The 23097-nt window shown below is 39.2% G+C and overlaps 1 protein-coding gene across 2 annotated transcripts; it reads right to left on the bottom strand.

Annotated features, from left to right (window-relative positions):
- Positions 1–22560, bottom strand: CPSF73-I (cleavage and polyadenylation specificity factor 73-I). Of its 2 annotated transcripts, none has more exons than XM_028230646.2 (6): positions 22108–22560; positions 21654–21837; positions 21428–21525; positions 20214–20259; positions 19979–20128; positions 1–1833 (listed from the first exon to the last, which is right to left on the bottom strand). In XM_028230646.2, exons 2-6 carry the CDS (start codon positions 21804–21806, stop codon positions 190–192), a joined length of 2091 nt encoding a protein of 696 aa, XP_028086447.2. In that variant the 5' UTR covers positions 21807–21837; positions 22108–22560; the 3' UTR covers positions 1–189. The 2 variants fall into 2 exon arrangements, with proteins under 2 accessions (XP_028086447.2, XP_028086448.2); XM_028230647.2 differs by lacking the exon at positions 22108–22560 and adding an exon at positions 21923–22091.
- Positions 22561–23097: the final 537 nt, after the last annotated feature.

Raw genomic sequence — 23097 nt, 5'->3', positions numbered from 1 at the left:
TAGCAGAAAATAAGAAGCTACTATGTAACATCTGAATTGCTACAACTGTTTATCCACTGTGAATTAGTGTATGCTTTTCAAGACTCATTCTAGATAGCATCCATATAAAGATGGACTACAAATTCATGATACAAAACAAGGTATCAGAAATCAAAAACAACAAAAAAGAACAGCGACAAAGAGAACTCACTAAGAAGCAGCAGAAAGGGGGATTGGCTTCACTGCACTTTGGATTCGGCGAAACGCTGTTCTCACTCTTTCCCTAAGACCTTCATTTTTGCTCTCAACCTCACCGCTCTCTTTATCAAGATGTGCCACATTTCCATCAACGCTTATCACCAATTTACCATTCTCCCCAGCCTTCACATTTCCAAAAAGCGAAACAAGCAATGCGTGGCAGATCTTCTCCGCCTTCTTCCCATTTTCTTCTTCACTTATTGCAGCCTCCGATTCCACAACTACTTTAGGCATCTCCCGGCTGACATTCAATACCAGAGCCACAATCGAATCCGAGACCATGTCACTTATCGGATCCGCACTCCAATGCACCGAGATATGCTTCTCTGATTCCTGCTTCACCGTCACTCGGTCGTGCACCCGCAAAGCTAGGACCCCAGATTCATCATCCGTCGAAGAATCTACGCTCTCATATATTTGCTTGAGCCTGTGTTTTATCACACCAAAAGCACCGGAGTAGGGGATTGTAATCCTCTGAATGACGTTTGCAGTGGATAGCTGCGAGAAAACATGGAGATCATCGGGCGCCATGATCTGATAAGTGAAACCCTTCTTTACCAATAAGCCGCTGACGGTTTCGCTGACTTCCGGGACCTTTTCAGCCAGTTTTCCGATAGTTTTTGCCATTTTCTCGGAGTTGAAATACATTTCAACGGACTGGCAGTTCTTGGGGGTAATAATTTTGGAATTGCAGTCGGCAAATAGGGTAATAAGCTTCTGCTTGAGCCTCCCCATCTCGTTAGCTTCTCCGTGAACAAGAATTATGTTTGGAGGCATAAGTTCTTTCAAGAACGTACTCGTTTGTGAATAATCTGCATGAGCCGAGAAGGAAATGTAGTGGACCTGCATGTTGAGAGGAGCTATCAGACCGTTCATGAGGGTAACTTCTTTCGGTTCATTAATGATGGTTTTTGCAAGCGTTCCTTCCACAACATATCCGGGTATGACACAAGCATTTTTCTTATCGGAGCACCACTTGTCAAATAGCTGTCGGGACAACCCGCTTTGAAGCCCACTTGGACTTGCCATCACCACTGACGGTCCCACATCATCGAAATTCTCGATACTTTTCAACGGCGATATGTGCTTGAAATCAAAAGGGTTGGAATTGGCAAATTGGGTCCGGATCCTCTCATTCATAGCATTGATGTAGGTCTGGTAAACAGCCATGCATCTTTTTGCAAGAGGAGAGGCATAATATATGGGAATATTGTGAAGCTCGGGATGGTTCGACCAATACTCATCGAGGATCAGTAGGAGTTCTTGGGCACGGCCAAGGGCAAATGCCGGGATTAGGACACGACCCCCTTGAGAAATGGTAGTGTGAATTACATCGGTGAAGCGCTTCTCTCGGATGTGCCGGGGTTGGTGGAGTTGAACACCATAAGTGGATTCAATAATGCAAATGTCAGGGGAAAATTGTGGGATCTCGGCAGCACGGAGATGACGATCTTCTTCACGTGAATAGTCTCCAGTGTAGAGGACTCGGACACCAGCAATATCAACCATGAACATGGCAGCACCAAGGACATGGCCAGCAGTGTAGCACCAGAATCGAATACCATTTACTTCTAAGGTCTGATGGAAGTCAATAACCTGCAGGAAAGGGAATTTTGTGTCAAATGAGACTTAAAAACAGTTGACAACTACATTCCATTTAGTATTTTACATGGAATGATGGAATTGATATATGGTTGCATGAAAATAAAAGAAACAGGATTATGTACAGAGTATGATATTGGGCTTATCTTTTTTCTTAGCGAACAACCTTTTCTTTTTTCTTTTTCCAAATTTTCATATCAACTGAAAATAGATCCCTCAGAAGCACTACCACCACAATATATTGTGCAATGCATGCATGATTATTAGCTAGTTCAATTTCGTTAAGACTCATTCCCCTCTATCAAGTTGCTCACCAGTTACAACTCCTAAAATCATCAATTCAACCTGCTGGAAATTTGTGTTAATGCATATAATAAGATAGTGGCATATGATAGTGGTGTTGGTGGTAGATAGTGGCATGTATAGAATATGATAGTGGTGTTGGTGGTAGATAGTGGTATGTATATAATATGATAGTGGTAGATAATGGTAATATATAATATGTAAGTGGCACATAATGGGTTATAATGATATTTGTAATATCTCCTATATAAAGAGTGTCATTTGGTCTTGTAAAATAAGAAGTTTTGAATATAACAGAAATATATTCCTTCTTCCTCATATTTTCGGAGTTCTTCTTCCTCATATTTTCTAAGTTGGTATCAGAGCTACAAAAAACACAGGAGCCCTAAAACCGTCATAGCCATGTCGGAAGTCACGTCCGAAACCACTTCAACCCCTGCCGCTGCCATTCCGGTGAAAACGTCCAACTCTCACTCTGTCCAAATCACCACCATCCGCCTAAATGGTGATAATTTTCTCCGCTGGTCACAATCTATCCGAATGTATATCCATGGGCAAGGAAAGATCGGTTACATCACTGGTGACAAGAAGGCTCCTGCTGTTAATGATCCGCTGTTCGACAGTTGGGACGCTGAAAACTCCATGGTTATGACATGGTTGGTCAATTCCATGGAGGAGGATATAAGCTCTAATTACATGTGCTATCCTACTGCACAAGAATTGTGGGATAATGTTAGTCAGATGTATTCTGACCTAGGAAATCAATCTCAAGTTTTCGAATTAACTTTGAAGTTGGGAGAGATTCGTCAAGGAGATGATTCCGTCACCAAATATTTCAATTCGTTGAAAAGGTTGTGGCAGGATCTTGACATCTTCAACACATACGAATGGAAATCCGTTGACGACTGCAACCACCACAAGAAAACTGTGGAAGACAGCCGTATTTACAAGTTTCTTGCCGGCCTCAACATTGAGTTCGATGAAGTGCGAGGAAGAATTATTGGCAGACCTCCTCTCCCATCCATTGGCGAAGTATTTGCCAAAGTCAGAAGGGAAGAGAGCCGAAGGAGCGTCATGCTTAAGAAAAAAAGGTACTGGTGAATCAATTGAAATTTCTGCTTTAATTAGCGATGCTGCGGCCAACAAGGCTGCAAATTACCAACGCAGGTTTGATGATAAGCCACGGGTCTGGTGTGATTTTTGCAACAAGCCTCGCCATACACGCGAAACGTGTTGGAAGATCCATGGCAAACCTGTCAACTGGAAAAGCAGCAAACAAGGAGAGAAGAATCGTGGCTTTCCTACCGCTAATGAAGCCGATTCAAGTCCCTTCAACAAAGAGCAGATTGATCAACTCTTAAAGCTGATAAAATCCAACTCCTCATCCGGTACTCCTAGTGTTTTGTTGGCACAAACAGGTAGAAATCCTAAAGCCTTCTCTTGCCTAAACTTCTCTCCGTGGATCATAGATTCCGGTGCCTCCGATCACATGACTAGTTTTTCCCATTTATTTAGTACCTATTTCCCTTGTTCTGGTCATGACAAAATCAGAATAGCCGATGGTAGTTTTTCACCTATTGCAGGAAAATGATTTATTAAACTAACTGAGAAAATTAATCTCAATGCTGTTCTTCACGTCCCTAACTTAGCCTGTAACCTTTTGTCTGTCAGTAAACTATCTAAGGATTCTAATTGTCGTGTTACATTTTTTGAATCCCATTGTGAATTTCAGGACCAGAACTCGGGGATGATGATTGGGCGTGCTAGGATGCTTGAAGGTCTTTACTACTTTGATGAAGTACCTGTTAGTAATAAAAAAGCTCAGAGCTTTAATAGTACTAGTTCAATCTCTGTTCGAGAAAAAATAATGCTATGGCACTATAGGCTAGGACATCCTAGTTTTCTTTATCTGAAACATTTATTTCCAGAATTATTTAAAGGGATTGATTGTTCTTCTTTTCATTGTGAACGTTGCATTTTTGCAAAATTTCATCGCTCTACTTATTTGCCAAAACCTTACCAGGCTTCCAAACCTTTTTATTTGATTCATAGTGATGTTTGGGGCCCTTCTAAAATCACTACTCTTTCTGGTAAAAGATGGTTTGTTACATTTATTGATGACCATACCCGCTTATATTGGATTTATTTGATGAATAAAAAATCTGACGTGAAAAATTTATTCACAAATTTTTACAATATGATTGAAAACCAATTTCAAACCAAAATTGGTATTTTACATTCTGATAATGGAACAGAATATTTCAATGAGCAGTTGGGTGAGTTTTTGGAAAAAAAGAGAATTTTTCATCAATCTACATGTCGGGATACCCCTCAACAAAATGGCATTGCAGAACGAAAAAATAAACATCTACTTGAAGTAGCACGTGCTATAATGTTTTACATGCATGTTCCTAAATATTTATGGGGTGAAGCAATTTTAACAGCCTCTTATTTGATAAACAGGATGCCTACAAAGGTGTTAACATACAAAACACCTTTCGATTGTCTCAAAACTTTTTTTCCTGACACGAGGTTGTTTTCTGATTTACCCGTCAAAGTTTTTGGATGTACTGCCTATGTTCATGTTTCTAGTCAATTTCGTTCAAAACTTGACCCCCGTGTTATAAAATGTGTTTTTTTGGGTTATTCCTCAAACAAAAAGGGGTATAAGTGTTTCGATCCTCAAACCAAGAAATTTCATGCGAGTATGGATGTGTCATTTGTGAAAACAAAATTGTTGAAATTGAATGTATAAAGAGAAATAGAGAATTGTATTATTGATGTAATATTGATTAATGTTATATTTATTACAATGATTCATGATTCCTATATATAGAAGAGGGTGAGTGTGTAGTAGGTAAGGAGTAGGTGAAGTGGAGGTGGTAGTGGTGTAGTGGGTTAGGTTTAGTGGAGTAGGTGAGGTGGTAGTGGTGTAGTGGGTTAGGTTGAGTGGAGTAGGTGAGGTGGTAGTGGTGTAGTGGGTTAGGTTTAGTGGAGTAGGTTTAAGTGGGTGAAGTAGGTGATAGGTTGGGTGAAGTAGGTGATAGGTTTTAACAGCCCCCCGCAAACTCAAGGGGGATACGAACTAGCCAACTTGAGTTTGGAGAGAGTAACAAAACAAGAAAATACATAAAAATAAAAGAGGATAAGAGACACTGTATGGTCGTGTCAGACCATTGGTGAAGACACTGGATGGTGGTGTCATAACGTTGTAGAGGACACTGTATGGGGGTGTCATAACCATGTAGAGGACACTGTATGGTGGTGTCATAACGGTGTAGAGGACACTAGATGGCGGTGTCAGACCGATGTAGAAGACAGTTTATGGGGTCATGTCGGACCGTTGTAGAAGCTGACCGGGATCAATGTCGAGACAGTTTATGAGGTCATGTCGGACCGATGTAGCAGACATTGTGTGGTCGTGTCAGACCGTTGTAGAAGACAGTTTATGGGGTCATGTCGGACCGATGTAGAAGACAGTTTATGGGGTCATGTCGGACCGTTGTAGAAGACAGTTTATGGGGTCATGTCGGACCGGTGTAGAAGACAGTTTACGGGGTCATGTCGGACCGTTGTAGCAGACAATGTTGTGACAGTTTACGGAGTCTTGCTGGACCCTTGTAGAAACTAACCGGAATCAATGTCGGGACAGTTTACAGAGTCTTGTCGGACCCATGAAGGAGCTAACCGGAATCAATGTCGGGACAGTTTACAGAGTCTTGTCGGACCCTTAAAAAATCGCACTCTCAAAAGGTGTGCCCAATCTTTCAAAAGGCGTGCCATCAAAAGGCGTGCCCAATCCATAAAAAGACGTGCCATCAAAATGCGTGCCCAATCCATAAAAAGGCGTGCCATCAAAAGTTGCGCCCTCAAAAGGCGCCCCCACTTCATCAAAAGTCGTGCCCGACAGAAAGCGTCGAGCCATCAAAAGGTGAGCCGGAGACGCGGCGAGGCACGTGAGCGACAGAGTGGCGTGTCGGCCGCGTCATCAGTGTCGATATAAACCAATGCGGAGGCTGTGGAAACCAAACCAGGCTGAAACCTCTGAACTTTGTCAGACTGCAACACTCTGAAAATACTCTGGATCCAACCCTTCTCTAAAAAACTCTGCGTTTTCGGAAAGAGAAACTTTGTAACACTTTATAGCCCAGAAAATGGCCTCTTCTTCTCGGAGTCTGCTCACTCTCTTTCCAGACCTCAATGAGTCAACAAGAGAGACAACTGGTGCGGTGGCCAGTGAACCTCAACCAAACACCTCTGGTTTTGCTCCGTTGAACTTTCCGATGCGGTCGGTGGAGCAAAAAATGGCGGTGCAAACTGATATTGAGGCCAATCAGTATACTCTGAAGTCATGTGTGGAAACCATGACTGCGGTCACAAACTTGTCGCACCGGCTGCAGAGCAGGACAAATGAGGTGCAACAGTTAAACTCCCAGCTGGCTCTGCTCCAACGCATGTATAAGGATGCGCGAGCAGAGATAAGTGTGCTAAAGGCAGAAAACAAGGAGCTGAAGCGGAAGGCCACCGTGATGTTCCGATTTGGAGGTCCACCATATGCTGTAGTGGAGGAGCAGGGAGGAGTGATCGTGCCCAGTGGAGTGGGAAACACGGAGGCAACACCGTCAAGGACCGCCCAGGACGGAGGCAAGAAGAAAAGACCGGCGGAATAGGCGAAGAAGTGAGGTCGGTGGGTGGCCGTCGGCAGAAAAGAAAACAAATCTTTGGGTGTTTGTGTGTTGGTTTTTTTTTTGTTTTTGTTTTTGTTTTTGTTTTGTTTTGTTTTGTTTTTTTTTTTGTGTGTAAAATTGTGATCGGGGTTGATCCCTGAGATGAATAAAATATGGTTTGGTGTGCAAAGCTATATATATATATATATATATTTTTATTGTGAAAAATGGAACACAAAAAAAAAAAAGATAAGATAAATAAATAAAAATTCTATTTTGTGGTGAGGGAGTCGGTGAGGGAGGTGCAAAAGGTGATTAAAAGAAATAAATAAAGAAAGAGTGTGATGATGGATATGGGTATAGATGTAATAAAGGAATGAAAAGAAAGAAATAAATAAAGAAAGAAAAGAAGAAAAGAAAATGGGTTTGTAAATCTGTGCAATATGTTATAATAAACATATATATATATAGATATATATTAAAATAAAAGAAAGTTGAGTGGGTTGATTTAAAAAAAGGATTGTGGGTTTGAAAGTGGAAAATAAAGAAAAGAAAGAAAGGGGATCATGTGGTGAAAGAAAAAAGAGCTGTGGGTTTGAAAAAGTAAAGTGAGAGAGAGGAATTTCGTTGCAAGTTTTCTGACTCTTCTCAAAAACAACACAGCAGTGTTAAACTCCACAAATGCCTTCTCTGGATCTTGGTTCCTCAGAAAATTCTTTCCAGATTTCAAATGGGAAATCAATTCATGCTTCCTTGGATCAACAATTACTTCATTTTCTTGTATTCTACCACTAACAGGAGCATAACTCAGAGTGGGGGCATAAGACTCGATCTTTGCTTGCCTTCTTAGTGCTGCATTGATCTGGCGCAACTGCTCATTCAGCTGTTCCAATTCTTCTCTCCTGTGTCTTGCAAGCAGTCCTCTAACTGTGGCCCCTACAAGGGCTACAAATAGCAGTAAGGGCATGTCGAAAGCAGATCTATCAGCCTCACATGTTTCTGCCAGAGCTTCAAAAGGCATACGCAACATCAAGGCATTAGTGACAATAAGTGCCACGGCTGGGGATCGTACAGGAACCATCACCTGAGCAACTAAGTCTTCCAGAGTGGTGTCATAATCTATTTGTGTATGGACAGTATCACAAGTTCCTTCTGATACAGAGGTGTTGACATCATTTACTCCTGTAAGCATAGACCGACTGCCTAGCAGTGGCAAAGACATGGAGTTTGAGAGGAATTTGGCCGGAGGAAGATGAGCGGCGGTGAAATACGGCGGCGGAGTGAGGGCGTGTAGAAAACTTTAGCGGAATTTGGTTGAGGTCCGGCGGACGGCTAAGGTGAGGTTGCCGCCCGCCGGTGAAGCGAAAATATTAGGTTCTAAACCTGCTCTGATACCATGTTGAAATTGAATGTATAAAGAGAAATAGAGAATTGTATTATTGATGTAATATTGATTAATGTTATATTTATTACAATGATTCATGATTCCTATATATAGAAGAGGGTGAGTGTGTAGTAGGTAAGGAGTAGGTGAAGTGGAGGTGGTAGTGGTGTAGTGGGTTAGGTTTAGTGGAGTAGGTGAGGTGGTAGTGGTGTAGTGGGTTAGGTTGAGTGGAGTAGGTGAGGTGGTAGTGGTGTAGTGGGTTAGGTTTAGTGGAGTAGGTTTAAGTGGGTGAAGTAGGTGATAGGTTGGGTGAAGTAGGTGATAGGTTTTAACAAAAATCCTATTTCCCCAATACTTCTCTTCAGGGGGAGACAAGTGGAGTAGAAGACCGTTTTTGGGATATTTCTATCCCGCTCCCCAATGTCATTTATCCTACACAAAAATCACATCTGTCTGATAATGATCACTTAGGAGAACCAAGTTCTATGGTGCCTAGTCAAGAAGATTCTTGTTTAGGGGGAGAAGTACTACAAAATGATCTAAATCCTGAGCTTCAGGTTTATACTAGGAAGCGATTTCATCTGAGGAATAATGACCCGAATGTCCATCCTAATGACCCGAATGTCCACCCGAGTTCTGGCATCGAAATTTTAGGTAATCCTATTCCTTCTATTTCCGACCTTGATGTTCCTATAGCAATTAGGAAAGGTGTCCGAAATTGCATTAAACATCCTATTGCAAATTACCTCTCCTATCAAAGACTGTCTAAAAACCATAGAGCTTTCACATCTAGGATTTCACACTTGTTTGTTCCAAGGAATATACAGGAAGCATTGGATTATCCGAATTGGAAATTAGCAGTCATGGAGGAGATGAATGCTTTAAGGAGAAGTGGTACTTGGGAGATAGTTGATCTACCCAAAGACAAGAAAACAGTTGGATGTAAATGGGTGTTTACGATAAAATGTAACGCAGATGGAAGCGTTGAGAGATACAAGGCGAGACTGGTGGCTAAAGGCTTCACTCAAACTTATGGGATCGACTATCAGGAGACGTTTGCTCCTGTTGCTAAAATAAATTCCATCAGAGTACTGTTATCTCTTGCAGTAAATTCAGATTGGCCTCTACATCAACTTGACATTAAAAATGCATTTCTCAATGGTGATCTTGAAGAGGAGGTGTTCATGAGCCTACCGCCGGGATTTGAGCAGAGACTTGGAAGCGACAGAGTATGCAGATTGAACAAGTCATTATACGGACTCAAACAATCACCAAGAGCGTGGTTTGAACGCTTTGGGAAGGCAGTTATCAGTTTTGGCTTCTCGCAGAGTCAAGCAGATCACACAATATTTTATAAACATTCAAAAAACAGTAAAATTGCAATTTTGATTGTTTATGTTGATGACATCATTTTAACTGGTAATGATGAAGCAGAGTTAGCAGCCCTCAAAGAGAAACTTGCAAAAGAATTTCACATTAAGGATCTGGGAGCCCTCAAGTATTTCCTCAGAATGGAATTTGCAAGATCCAAGGAAGGTATATTCGTTAATCAGAGAAAATATGTTCTTGATCTCCTTGGAGAAACAGGTATGCTTGGTTGTAAGATGGTGGAGACTCCGATCGAGCCTAACTTGAAGTTACAAGCTGCTAAGGCTGAAGAAGTCAAAGAGAGGGAACAATATCAGCGACTTGTCGGGAAATTGATTTACTTGTCTCATACGCGGCCTGATATTGCCTTTGCAGTCAGCATAGTAAGTCAGTTCATGCACTCACCAAGGGCAGAGCACTTTGAGGCCATTTATAAGATCTTAAGATATTTGAAAGGAACTCCAGGGAGAGGCTTACTGTTCAAGAAACATGGACATCTTCAAGTTGAAGTATACACAGATGCAGACTGGGCAGGAAGTGTTACAGACAGGAGATCAACATCCGGATACTGCTCCTTTGTAAGTGGAAACCTAGTTACATGGCGGAGTAAAAAACAGAATGTGGTAACTAGAAGTAGTGCAGAAGCAGAGTTCAGAGCTGTTGCCCATGGAATCTGTGAAGTAATGTGGATTAAAAGAATTCTTGAAGAATTAAAGCTTTCTCACCCGACACCTATGAAGGTCTATTGTGACAACAAAGCAGCTATATCTATAGCTCATAATCCAGTTCTACATGATCGCACAAAACATATGGAAATGGATAAACATTTCATCAAGGAGAAAATCAATGCTGGCATAATCTGTATGACCTACCTTCCAACAGGTGAACAATTAGCTGATGTGCTAACGAAGGGACTACACAAGAAGCAATTTGATAAGCTGACTAGCAAGCTGGCTATGGAAGATATCTTCAAACCAGCTTGAGGGGGAGTGCTGGAAATTTGTGTTAATGCATATAATAAGATAGTGGCATATGATAGTGGTGTTGGTGGTAGATAGTGACATGTATAGAATATGATAGTGGTGTTGGTGGTAGATAGTGGCATGTATATAATATGATAGTGGTAGATAATGGTAATATATAATATGTAAGTGGCATATAATGGGTTATAATGATGCTTGTAATATCTCCTATATAAGGAGTGTCATTTGGTCTTGTAAAATAAGAAGTTTTGAATATAACAGAAATATATTCCTTCTTCCTCATATTTTCGGAGTTCTTCTTCCTCATATTTTCTAAGTCAACCTTAAGAATAGTTTCAACCAACCCGCCCCTAAAACTGCTTCACAATATAGTCCAACAAGACAAAAGTGTGTTCAAACTCGCCCAAAATTTTATTTTATTTTTTTCAGATTAAATACATAAGGGCAAAGATATTTCAGATGGGAAGAGGGGGTTTGCATGGGACAAAGAACATAAAAAGAGAAAAGAATGCATACCTTGAAGGATGACTTCTGATCTTGATCTTTAGAAAAGTAATCAACATTTTTCACGTAAGCAAGGTGCATGCTATAACTTAATAAATTCAAATAAAAACAGCTAGACATCCGCGTCCTAAGAACTTGAGGTTTGCTGTGGTGCATAAATATCCTCACCATTCACTTAATAAAACAAAAAGGGAAATCCTTGCCATTTCAACCCTACATACAGTTAAACGTTTCAGTGAACTTGCTGCTGTCAAGATATGTAATCTACAAGTCGTTGTGCACAACACAAATTACAGGGTTTTGGGTGGGCTTTTGTATTATACCCAAGATCAATGTGTCATTTAAGAAGGTTGAAACTAATACCCAATTAGAACAATTGCACATTGTTTGTGTAAGTTTCCATGATGTCATGTTCAGATTTACTTCTCTGTTTTATACTATGATGTTCAGCCTTTCCTTTGATAGATTGTATATTTTGTTGATCTTTAATTTTTGTCAATGATGTTGGAAAGCAAATATACGTCAACATATCAAATATATACATAAAAGAAGTCATAAAGGAGAAGAGAGCGAGGAAGCAAAAAAAATAAATAAATAAAGAACAACTGAAATTAATATAATTTAACCTAATGAAAACTACACTAACCATGTAAGTACATTTCAAAACCAACCCAATCTAACTTGGTGTTTGTTTGAAGGTCATTGGAGTTCTCAAAGGAATAAAGCAAATAATTGTTTTTGGATTGCATTTTCTCAAAGCCAAATATAAATGGGACAATTCATAGCTTGACCCTTCTGTACCTTACAGATGATCATTCTAGCCTTCGTAATAATTACATCTGTCTTCATTTTTGTTTATACAATAATTAACAATTATACATCATGAATGAACTTAATCGATCTTAAAAGTTTAAGCTTTGTACCTCAAATTAGGAGAATCAAGATAGAAATGGTGAAAATAAGAAGGTTGGTCAAATCAGGTTTTGGCATAACCTTCTCTAAAGTTGAGGCTGTGATTGATGGAAGGTCAATTTTGTTTCCAAAAACAAAAGTCTACCATGACCTAATGTGCTCACCGCAACAAGAACCCAAAACATTGCCACCGTCGTTTAGTTTAAGTTGCAACACATGGGCTGCCCTCATATCTGATATAATCAACATTACTTGACCTGAGCTGCAGTTCACAGGGATGGGTAGCAATACCAGCAGCTGTAGGTGAACAGATAGTTGCATCTGCCATAGCTAATATGTCATGCAGACACAGCCATGAGTTCCATATGCACTAAGAAGCACAAACACGGACATAGGCACGGTCACGTAGACATGCAAATTTTCAAAAAATAGGGGACACAACACGCGGGGATACACTCAAAATATATAATTTTACTTATTTATTATATGACATAAAAAAAAATTTAAAAAAAAAACATTGAAAAGTAATAAAAAATGCAAAATAACATTAACAAATATTTTAAAAATACATATATACATGCAACCATCATCTATTCATCAATTTCAAGAAATTTATTTTTTCTTCAAATAAAATTAATTTGTTCTATAATTGTTCAGGAAAAGAGGGCCAAAGATGAATATTGAAAAATTGATGGGTGGCAAATATTTGTTCACTTCTCTAGTGGCTGACCCCATAAATGGGGAAAACAAATTAAATTCAACAAATATATAATTTAAGAGAGCGAGAGAGCGGGAAAAAAAAATGGAGGAGAGAGAAACGAAAAAACAGAGAGAGAGAGAGGGGGGGGAAGAAGAAAAGAAGAGCAGCTTAGCAGAGAGGAACGAAGAACGAAGAGGATGAGAAGAAGAGAGACGAAGAAAAGAAGAGAAATAGAGAGAAATCTACCTGCGATTGCTTCAATATGGGACTTCAAGTGGATCGACAGCTTTGCCTAGGGTTTCAAAGTGAACGGCTTCTTCTCCGTCTCTCTCTCTCTCCCCCCTCCCTCCCTCTCCCTCTCCCCCTCCCCCCTCCCTCCCTCTCTCTCTCTCTCTCCCCCTCCCTCCCCCTGCAGTGTCCCAAACGAATGAATCCCTCACGTGTGTGAGCGTGTCTGCTAAGTGTCCAGCTGGGAAAAAATTTAAAAAAAAAATTATGGACACGTTAGACAAAGTGTCCAACATGTGTCCATCATGTGTTTGCCGCATGCCCGTGTCCGACACCCATATGCTGCCTTCGGAGAGGTGTCCGTGCTTCATAGCATATGCACAATAAGTTGGATCCAGAACTCACAAACAAACAAAATACACACATACATACATGCAGAGAGAGAGAGAGAGAGGGAGAGAGTACAGGAATTTCATGTAAGAAGAGTTGCAACCAAATAAATCTTTTTCCTTAGTATGGGACAACTGATGGTAATGTCTAAAGATAAGAGAAGGATCTACAAATGATCATTTTTAAGCAGGAAAAATTGAATGAAAAAGCTTCAGGTAAATAATCATTTAGTTTTGACTCTCTTGAAAAAATCACAATTCCAAACAAACAAACAAGCTAACGAGCACTGATATTAATTGTGTCAACACAAGCACTCATGAACGATCAAGAGATCAACTATCACAACAATCTATTGAGGCCATTTTTCTCCATCGATTATGGACTAATTGACTGCCACATTCAATACATGATTCCATTTTCCTAGATATTAGATATTTGCATGCAGTGATGAGAACAAGGAAACAAAAAGAGGAGCACAAATAACAAAGTATAATTATGAAGAATGCTTTGGCTCAAACGATAACAGTCAAACACACACACACAAGAAAAGGAAGAGAAGGGGAAAAAAAAAAAAAAAGACTTTAAGACGAATGGTACAGGTCAGACATTTAGACAGGGAATTGCCAAAATTTGTGGTTTTTGCTAGCTTGATTTAGTTATCCTATAGGACGCAGAGAGTGGGTGGGAGTGTCTGCATAGTGTTTGGGAGTTCAGTAATCAGTCAATAATATGATATAGACTAAGGTAAAGTTACAAATGAAAATGGAAAAAAAAAAAAACAAACAAGCAAAAATAAAACTGTGCATTACCTTGTGACTAGTTCAAGTTTCAACTATAACTACTAACCAAAACCACGAAACCAAGAACAGAAAAAGGGAAAGGGAACCAGAGTGAACCTTTTAGAATAGAATCAATAAAGCAGCACTTGAGACAGCTTCTAGGTGTAGTAATTAGTATGTCATATCTAAACTTTCATACTGTAGACATTCCATTTTTGACCGACCTTAAGACTCAGACGTCATCGATTGAGCGCTCGGTGATGGTGCATATTGTACTCGTTCTGAGGTTTCGGAGTTTTGGCTGAGAGCCTTGCCTCTGGGCCTCTGAACTCTTTGTGCTTTGACTCGGTTTGCGGAACAAGTCTTGTTTTCCCTTCCCGGAGGGAGGGAGTGGTCTTGTAGACCATCTCTCTGTGGTCGTAGGCCACTTTTCCCGTTTGGAGACTAGTTTCCGGTTTTTGGAGCCTTTGGCCGCGCACCTTGTCTCGGGACCACTTAACATTCTCCGTTTGGCGTGGTTTTTGAACCAAACCTTGTTGCCTCTGCCTAGAGGAACACTGTGGTCCGGGAGACCACTTTTGTGGTTGCATACCACTTTTGATGCTCGTCAGGTAGTTTTCGGGGCTTTTGGCCGCATGTTTCCCCTCCATATTTCTCGTCTTGCATCCGCTTTGGTTTGTTTTTAGTACAAACCTTGCTTTCCTTGTTTGGAAGGTGGTACAGGGTGGGAGACCAGTATTTTCCCTGGCCGACCACTTTTCCTTTTTCCAGCTAGTTTTCTTGTCAGATAACTGGCTTTCTTGGTCTTTGGACCATCTTTTCTGGTCGACCACCACACCACCACCTTGCATTTAGTGTGTTGACCTCTCCCACCTATGGCCGACTAGTTTCTGCTCTAGTTGACCACCTAGAGTGGTCGGCCGACCACTTTTACTAGCAAGTCGACTACTTGGTCGGCTGCTTTTTGGCACCTTTTTGGAGATATTTTGGGACAGCTGGCACAGCTGGAGAGCATTTGAGCCATCCTCCATACATGTATATGGAGGGATGGCATTCAAGCTTAGCTTCTCCAAGAAGCTTTGGCTTTTCTCTTCTATAAGAGGGAGGCTCCTCCTCCTTCCTTCAGGTTCAGAAAATCTGTGGGAAGAGAGTTACATATAGCTTTGTCTCTATATCACTCTTGTTCTTCATTTTTGTGTTCAAAAGTGTAGATTTGCCTTACTTTAACACACAAACACACATTCAAACACCATCATTTTGCTACTAAGGTGCTTAGGGGCTGATTTTGGTGTTCTTGTGTTGCCTGGAGCTTGAAAAACCTGCTGGAGTTGCAGTTATAAAGAGGGTCTTCAAGGGTGAGCTTTTGACCTTTAAATCTCCCTTTCTTGCTTAAGCTTTTAGCCTATCTTCCATGCTGTTTTAAGCTTAGCTCATAACTGATAAAAGTTCTGTTTTTGTATGCTTAAAAAGTTTGTTTAAGATCACTACTGTATTTGGGGTTGTTTACCCCCTCTTAGGCTTGGTTTGGCCTTGTTTTTTAGCCTTTTTTGTAAGCTTCGGGACCACCTTGTATTGGCCTTCTCAACACTGAAATCTTAAAGTCCTAAGAAGGAGAGGGTATCCCCTCTCCTTGTGTCTTCTTTACATGCCTTAATATGCCTCATGTTTGAGCACCTTTACTAAGCTTGTGTTAGCATGTTCTTAGTATGTATTTGTGGTTATTTTGCTGTGGCATACCATTGTTTTTACTTACTTTGGTCACTACATGCATGGTTAATACACTTGTAGTGTAAATCACACAAACTAGCTTTGTATGCTTTATAAAGTAGCATGTCATTCTATCTTGTTTTCTTTCCATTTCAGCATGTTTTTGGTGATGTTTTGCCATGTCATGACTCTGTTTTGGTTTGGTTTGGTTTGGTTAGCCTTTGCATGCTCATTGCACTTGTAGTGCATTTCCATGAAATAGCCTAACATGCTTCATGCTTCGACATGTCTTTTAGCATGCTTTTGGCTTAACTTCATGAAACTTTTGTCCATGTTTTAACATGCTTTAGCTTTGATTTTGGTTGTCTTGGTCATGCATAACTTGCTTTGTATAGCTATAGTTCAATCTAGCTTGTTAGCTTTGTACACCAAGTCCACTAGCATGCTCTACTTGGCTTATTTGAATAATTTGGCATCACTTGTTATGTGATTTTAGTCCATGTTTTATGACCATACATTCACATTTGTCACACATTCAATGCGTGGGAGGGTTTCCCCCTTTATGCCTTAACATGAATCATTGCATATGCCTTCATGCCATAGCTCGCGAGCCATCATTTCAGTGCTTATTTGGGATTATTTTGCCATGATATAACTCTGATTTTTATTTCTTAAGTCATTCCATGCTTGGTCTTAATAGGTGTAGTGTAAACCGCCTTATTTGCCTTGTATGAATCATGCCTTATGCCCTCCATGATAGCTTGTTTTGGTCTACTTCCATGCATGTTTGAGACTCATTCTAACATGTTCTAGGACTGTTTTGGGTTGCCTTAGTCACATGTTTCATGTTTTGTATACTTGTAGTACAAATGCTCTTGCTTGCCTCAAGCTTTGAGCACCATTGCATGCTTCATTTGTGTTGTGTACATGATTTGGCATCACTTAACATGACATTTCAGAGCTTATAGCATGCTTATGTTTCCACTTCATTCATGCTTTAAATGCTTTTAAGGGTTATGCATTATGGCCTTGTTATGGCCTTAGCTTGCATGCCTAGGCCTTTGGGCCCTCATCTTAGCATGTTTAGGTCCTTATTTTGACCTACTTGAGCTCTGTCCATGCTTAGTTCATGCATTTGTGCCATGTATTGCATGCCTCCTTTGTGTTGCTCTTTGCTAGCTTTCATGCCTTAGGACCCTAGCATGCTTTGCTTATGTTGTTTGAATGATTTGGCATCATTTCTTGCTTCATTTCAGTGCACTTAGTGTTGTTACACTTCCACTTTTGTCACTCATCGAGCACTCTTGAGAGTTGTGCTCTTTGGCCTCTTTGATGGCCAATGCATTGTGCATGCATGCCTTGCTTTATGTGCCTTCATTTCATCACCAATGGCCACTGATTTGGGCATAGCTGAGGTCTACCCCTTTTAGTTTAAGTCCATTAAACATGTCATGTATACTGCATTGAGTATGCCACATTGTTCATCGCATTATGTATGCCTTGTACTTTGCATTGTGCATGCTTAGTTTACATCATTGCATTGTGCATGCTAACTGATATTTGCATTGTGTGTGCATGTCCCTAACATTGCTAATTTGTCCTTGTAGCATTGCATTGTGCATGCACACATTAGCATTGTTCGCATGCCATTAGCTTTGTTAAGTTAATCATGTCACATTGCATTGAGTATGCCATGTAGTTTATTTGCATTGCGTATGCCATGCTTGCTTGCATTGTGTTTGGAATAGGTGTTAGTCCAAACACGGGAAACGAGGGACGTTTCATACTTAAAGTGATGAAACGTGCCTTAATTCCCAATCACCGACGCTCTTGGTCATAAATGATAGAGTTTTAGGCTTTATGTGTTTACTTGTGCATTCATTTTCATATTGAATTGTGCAACTTTGCCTCTCAGCCATCATGCATGAAAATGCGCGATTGGTGGCCCGAGGGTCGAGAACCACACCCCCTTGAGTTCATAACATGATAGGGAGGGGTGGTTGTGCACACATATCTTGCAAATACATTGCCATGCCATTTCTTGCTCTTTGTTGCAGCAAATTGCAGTTCAGCAGCAACTGGTCGACCAGCCAGAAAAAGTAGCTGGCCGACCACTTTTCTTGATTTTCAACAACAAAAAGTGGTCGGCAGGTGTTTCTAGGGACCAAAAGTGGTCGGCCACCCTCCCACAGGATTCCTAAGGTGGGGTTTCATCTTTCTAGAGCTTAGTGCAAGTTTCTGAAAACAAATGAAAACAGAGGCAAATCAGGGCATCACATTGGATTTTCGAACGAGGCGACCGGGCATGCATCCAGTCTTCTCCCTCCGAGAACTGCCTGCTTTACTGCTTTCCTTAGCTGCCATGCTTAGATAGCTAGCTTTTGCTTTGGTTTGTACTCTTAATTAGTTAATGCATTAGCTATTCGATTCGTTTTGTAATAATTAGTTAACTAGGATTAGTTAATTAATTTGTTGTGTAATAATTAGTTTAATTAGCTTAGATTAGCTAGTTAGCTTCTTATTCGGTCCCTCCTTCAAGAGGGCATATTGTTGTAATAAGCGTGCGTGTGTGTGATACATGTCTTCCAATCTCCATTTCTTTCTCCCCTTTTACTTAACCGCTTACGATGATTAGTTTTAGGGCATATTTCATTTAGCATACCTTATGCTTGCATGTCTACATCTATTTATCTGTATTGTATGCACCGGGCTCGGTGCATCATGCTAACTGCATTGTATTTCAATTCCAATTAGAATACATGTACCAAGTTGCATCTCACATGCCATTCTTAGGATAGCCGAGCCTATCTTAATTGCATTTTTACATATGTTGCATTAGCCATTTTAACATGAACTAAGATCGTGCATTGATTTCTAACTAGTTCCTTGTTTTGGCTTGGAGTACACTGTGAGTGTTTACGCTTTAGCATACTAAATCTGTGTTAATGTTGCCATGTTAAGCATGCTTGCCATGAGGCTATTTGCTTACGTGATTAACTGCCTAATGCCTGTGGGTGAAGGTTGGATTACTTGAATTGGGACAATTCATTGAAATTCGCATTTTTGCCTACTTACGAGTAGCAAACTTCAAACCATTTTTCAAACAAACGGATATGCGATGCTTTATTCCAAATTAGGCGATCTAGTCTATACTTATGTGTTATGCGCATCACATAGTAATTCTAGCTAATTAACCGGAATAAGAGCACATGTGTTTTCAAAAACAAGATATCATGCTTAGTACAGGCCGATCTTTGATCGGGCGAGTGGGGGTGCTCATTAAATGACCTTCCCCAATCGTACCCAAATTCCCGAGCCAAGGCAAGTTGGTGATGACAGACACGTGGCCTTAGGCACGAGCCAGGATTTCCTACATTCCCCCAAAATAAAATATTAGGTGGCAACTCTGTATCTGGCAAAACAGTCCATGTTTGGCACTTCTTTACAAAAATCAGTTTTCCAAAACGATTTGCCGGATTTAGACTCTTTGGTGATTTATCAATCTCACATAGTACATTGTGAGATCAGATTAAAAACCATGACATTTGAGTCCGAACTGTAGCATGAAGCCCAAGGGCGCGCCTACACATACTTTGACTACAAATGATGCTTTTGTAACCTAATAATATAAGAATGACAGAACCTAATTTATGTGGTCGAACTAGTTAGGGTAGAGAGTCTACAGACAAAAAGTAATCAATAGGAAACTAGGACGTTCCAGTAGAGGTCATCATGCAACAATTGGATTACATATAATGATTCATGCATAAAATGCATACATTCTACCAAAAAATAAACAAAAACAGATACAAAGAAAAAATTGAAACATATAGGTAAATTTTCTGAATTAGATTACATATATGTTGTATGCATTTGACACGAAGCTATTTTTCATAATGAGGAAACCATTCAATATCAAACAGAAAGTTCTAATCTGATAATGAAATTTCTTTGGAGGAATCAATGCAATAATGGAAGCACCATACAATCCATTTGAAACAATAAAAAAAACAAACACAATACACTGATATCTTACCGTCATTATGTGAAAACAAATCTAAATGCTAAACATAAATTCCCTACTAGCAATCCACATAAATTTGGATTTTGGAATGATTACAAAGCCACACATGAAAGGTAAAACGACATTTTTATGGGAAAAAGATCCCAGAGAAGACATAGATTAAACAAACAACAAAATGAAATAAGCATACCTCAATTTTATCCATGGAGCGAAGAATGTCTTGTTCATCGTACAACATATCTTCAACTGAAACTTTGCTCACTTTGACATAATCTGATAAAAGCAACTTATAGATTGCCTTTGTTGCATGAGTCATAAAAACTCGCCCTTTAAATGTGGTCTACATAACAAACCATAAAAATTTAGCATCTACAAGAAACCCATAAGAATTAATTGAACAAAAGCTACTCAAGAAAGCAACAAACCTTGTCCAAAAAATATGGCAGGGAAGCAGCATGATCTAAGTGAAAGCTGCAAACAAAAAACATTGCCATTAGTGCATCAACAGCAAAAAAAAAAAAACTGAAAAATCAATAATAAAATTAGGATAGTTCCGATTAAGATAATAAATAAATAAAAAATATAGTGAAGAAGCCCCCAATGAAACCATCAAAACTAAACCTTCAGAATGACTAATATGTGATCTAATAATCCTGTCACTAACATTTCTGGTGCTCAGAAGAATCTCAAACACCACCAACAATCAGCAATATTGAGAAAGACAAAATAAATAAGACCTTCACAACACAGAAAGAAAATTTTGTATTTGCACAGAGTCTAAATCAATATACAAGTAATCCCATAACCATCATCTCATCTTAATGGCATCATAAGTAACAAGCACACTGTAAAGAATAATAAAATCTTCTTACTTTCACCGAAAACCAATATTCCAAAAGAAGAAAGGCAATACAGCCTTTGAAACACTCAAACCATCAGGAATCTTTGTCCCTTCACAAGCCCTCCCCCTCTTCCCCAAAGAGAGGGAATATTTTATTGTGCCCCTCTCAACCATTCTATCAATATCTAAAAAGGACATTTTGCCCATGCACCATCCAAGCAAAACTTTTTCATGTCCACCACCACCACCTCCAATCAAGCATCTCTGTGCAGTGGTTGCATGGCCAAATTTTCTATATGAGCATGCAACGCCACCATTGTTGTGACAAACTTTTCCAAAACTCGTTTTCATTATGAAAAACAAATAATTTAAAAACTCTAAAGTGCAGTAATATACCTTATACAATCATTTCTTCAAGCAACCATTCTCCTCTTATCTTTTATTTATTTATTTATTTTTCTTGGGGATTTCTAATAGACAAAGTGCAAACATTGTGCATTGCATTTCAATTTCAACTCTCAATAAAACCACCCGAACTCAACAAACCCATCCACTCACTCAACTTAACAAATCATGTTAGCAATTGACTAATCACAACTCTCAGAGTCAACAGTTCAATAAAACAGTTCAACATGAAATAGCAATTTCTATTGAGAAAAAAAAAAATAGAACAATCTTTTCAATTCAGCACTTAATTAGCTGGCCAATACAGTAAACCCAACTATCGAAAGGAAGGAGGCCGCGTCAAGCACAAGATTTTAAATAAAGTATGAAAGAATAAGAAGCAGAAGTACATACTGAGTGACAAGAAGCACATCAATGGTAGAAGGATCAATTTCGTCAAAATACGGTAAAGCAGCCATGCCCGAGTAAGCAGGATGAATCCCACAATCAAACTACTTGAGTGAATAGAGAAAAAAAAAAAAACAAAAACAAAAAAAAAAAAAAAAACAAATATAAATATATTAATAATTAAATAAATAACCAATGAAACTCAAAAACTCAGAGTGGGGTTGCAATATACCAGAACAGTTTTCCCTTTGTAAGACATGTAAACGCAGGACCGACCCACTTCATTGCCAGCACCTAAAGGGGTTATAATCAGCTGATCCCCTTCTCTTGTTCCAGATGAATCACGTTTCTTGAGAGACGATTGTGGTTGTCCTGTTGAAGCCATTCTCTTCAACTCACTTGAATCACTTTCGTTGCTGCCAAGAAACAAATTCAAAATTAGTACAAGTTGAATTCCAATCCAACACACCATACAAGCTTTTAAAAAAAAAAAACTAAAACTTTAAGTTTCCGATTGAAAACTATGATCAACAGGGTTGAGTTGGATTTGATAGAATTCGAGGTCGTTTTTCTTCTATTTTCCTTCGATTTCTCGGGAATAACACGGGAAGAATGCGAATTCAGAGTTTCTCAGAAACATGAATTGCAAATCCAAAGAGAAATCTAGAGAAAGAGAGAGAGCTTACATTTGTATAACGTTATAGTTTGCGCGCGCACAGACACAGACCTTAGCTTAAAAAACCCTAGCTTGAACTGAAGGTTTCTCCTAAGCAATGGATCGGACCGGTTCGTTTTTATTTTGAAGTTTAATCTTACCCTAGTTTTTCACCTAAATTTAAAACTTGGACAGAGGATTTTAAAGCATCATTGTACTTAAATTTTATCGAAAAATATTATTAAAAAATTTATTTTTTATTTTAAGAAACAATACTATTTTTTTTTTATTCTATTAAAATAATATTTTTAATTACTTTTAAATTTAAATATTTTTTTAATAATAAAATAATAAAAAACTAACTAGGACACTTTTGGGCAACAACACAACCAAACACCAACGGCACAGGTTGATTGGGCAATTGACCGGTTATGTAATGTTTGGACATTTTTCTTCTTCAGGTATGGGGCATCCACGGACATCCGAGGACATTTAGGGGGACTTCCATTTTATACCTTCAATGAAATAAAATAAAAATTTATCAGATATAAGGAAGTTACAGTGACTCTTTACAAATTAGGAGTCATTGTAGCAATCCTACATTTAAGGAATGGCATAAGGGATCTGCTAGGAAAGAATTTCTGAAGAATTTGTTGGAACAATCTTCTGTGTACAATAAATAAATTGATACCAAATCAAACAAATAAAATAAATATCTTATAGGATTTATTTTACCAAACCAAATGAATATTTAAAAGATCAAGTCGAGTGTGTGACACTCTATCCTTAAGACAGATTCGTCCTGCTACGGTGCTTATGTATAAATGACATCTATCTCCCAGGATACAATGATTTTCACAAATTGTAGTAGCACTCCAAACAATTTGTATGGTGAACAAAAAACCTGTGTTCTAACACTCTCTGAATTTTTCTCTAAAAACTAGTATGAAGAATAATAATGCAAGCGAGCAAAATAAAGGCAATAAAATCAATTTTTCTGAATCACTTGACTGCTAGAAAT

The sequence above is a fragment of the Camellia sinensis genome, chromosome 12 (assembly GCF_055761805.1).
Source record: "Camellia sinensis isolate YWXY chromosome 12, ASM5576180v1, whole genome shotgun sequence".
Classification (NCBI taxonomy): domain Eukaryota; kingdom Viridiplantae; phylum Streptophyta; class Magnoliopsida; order Ericales; family Theaceae; genus Camellia; species Camellia sinensis.
This window is presented reverse-complemented; position numbering and strand designations above follow the sequence as displayed.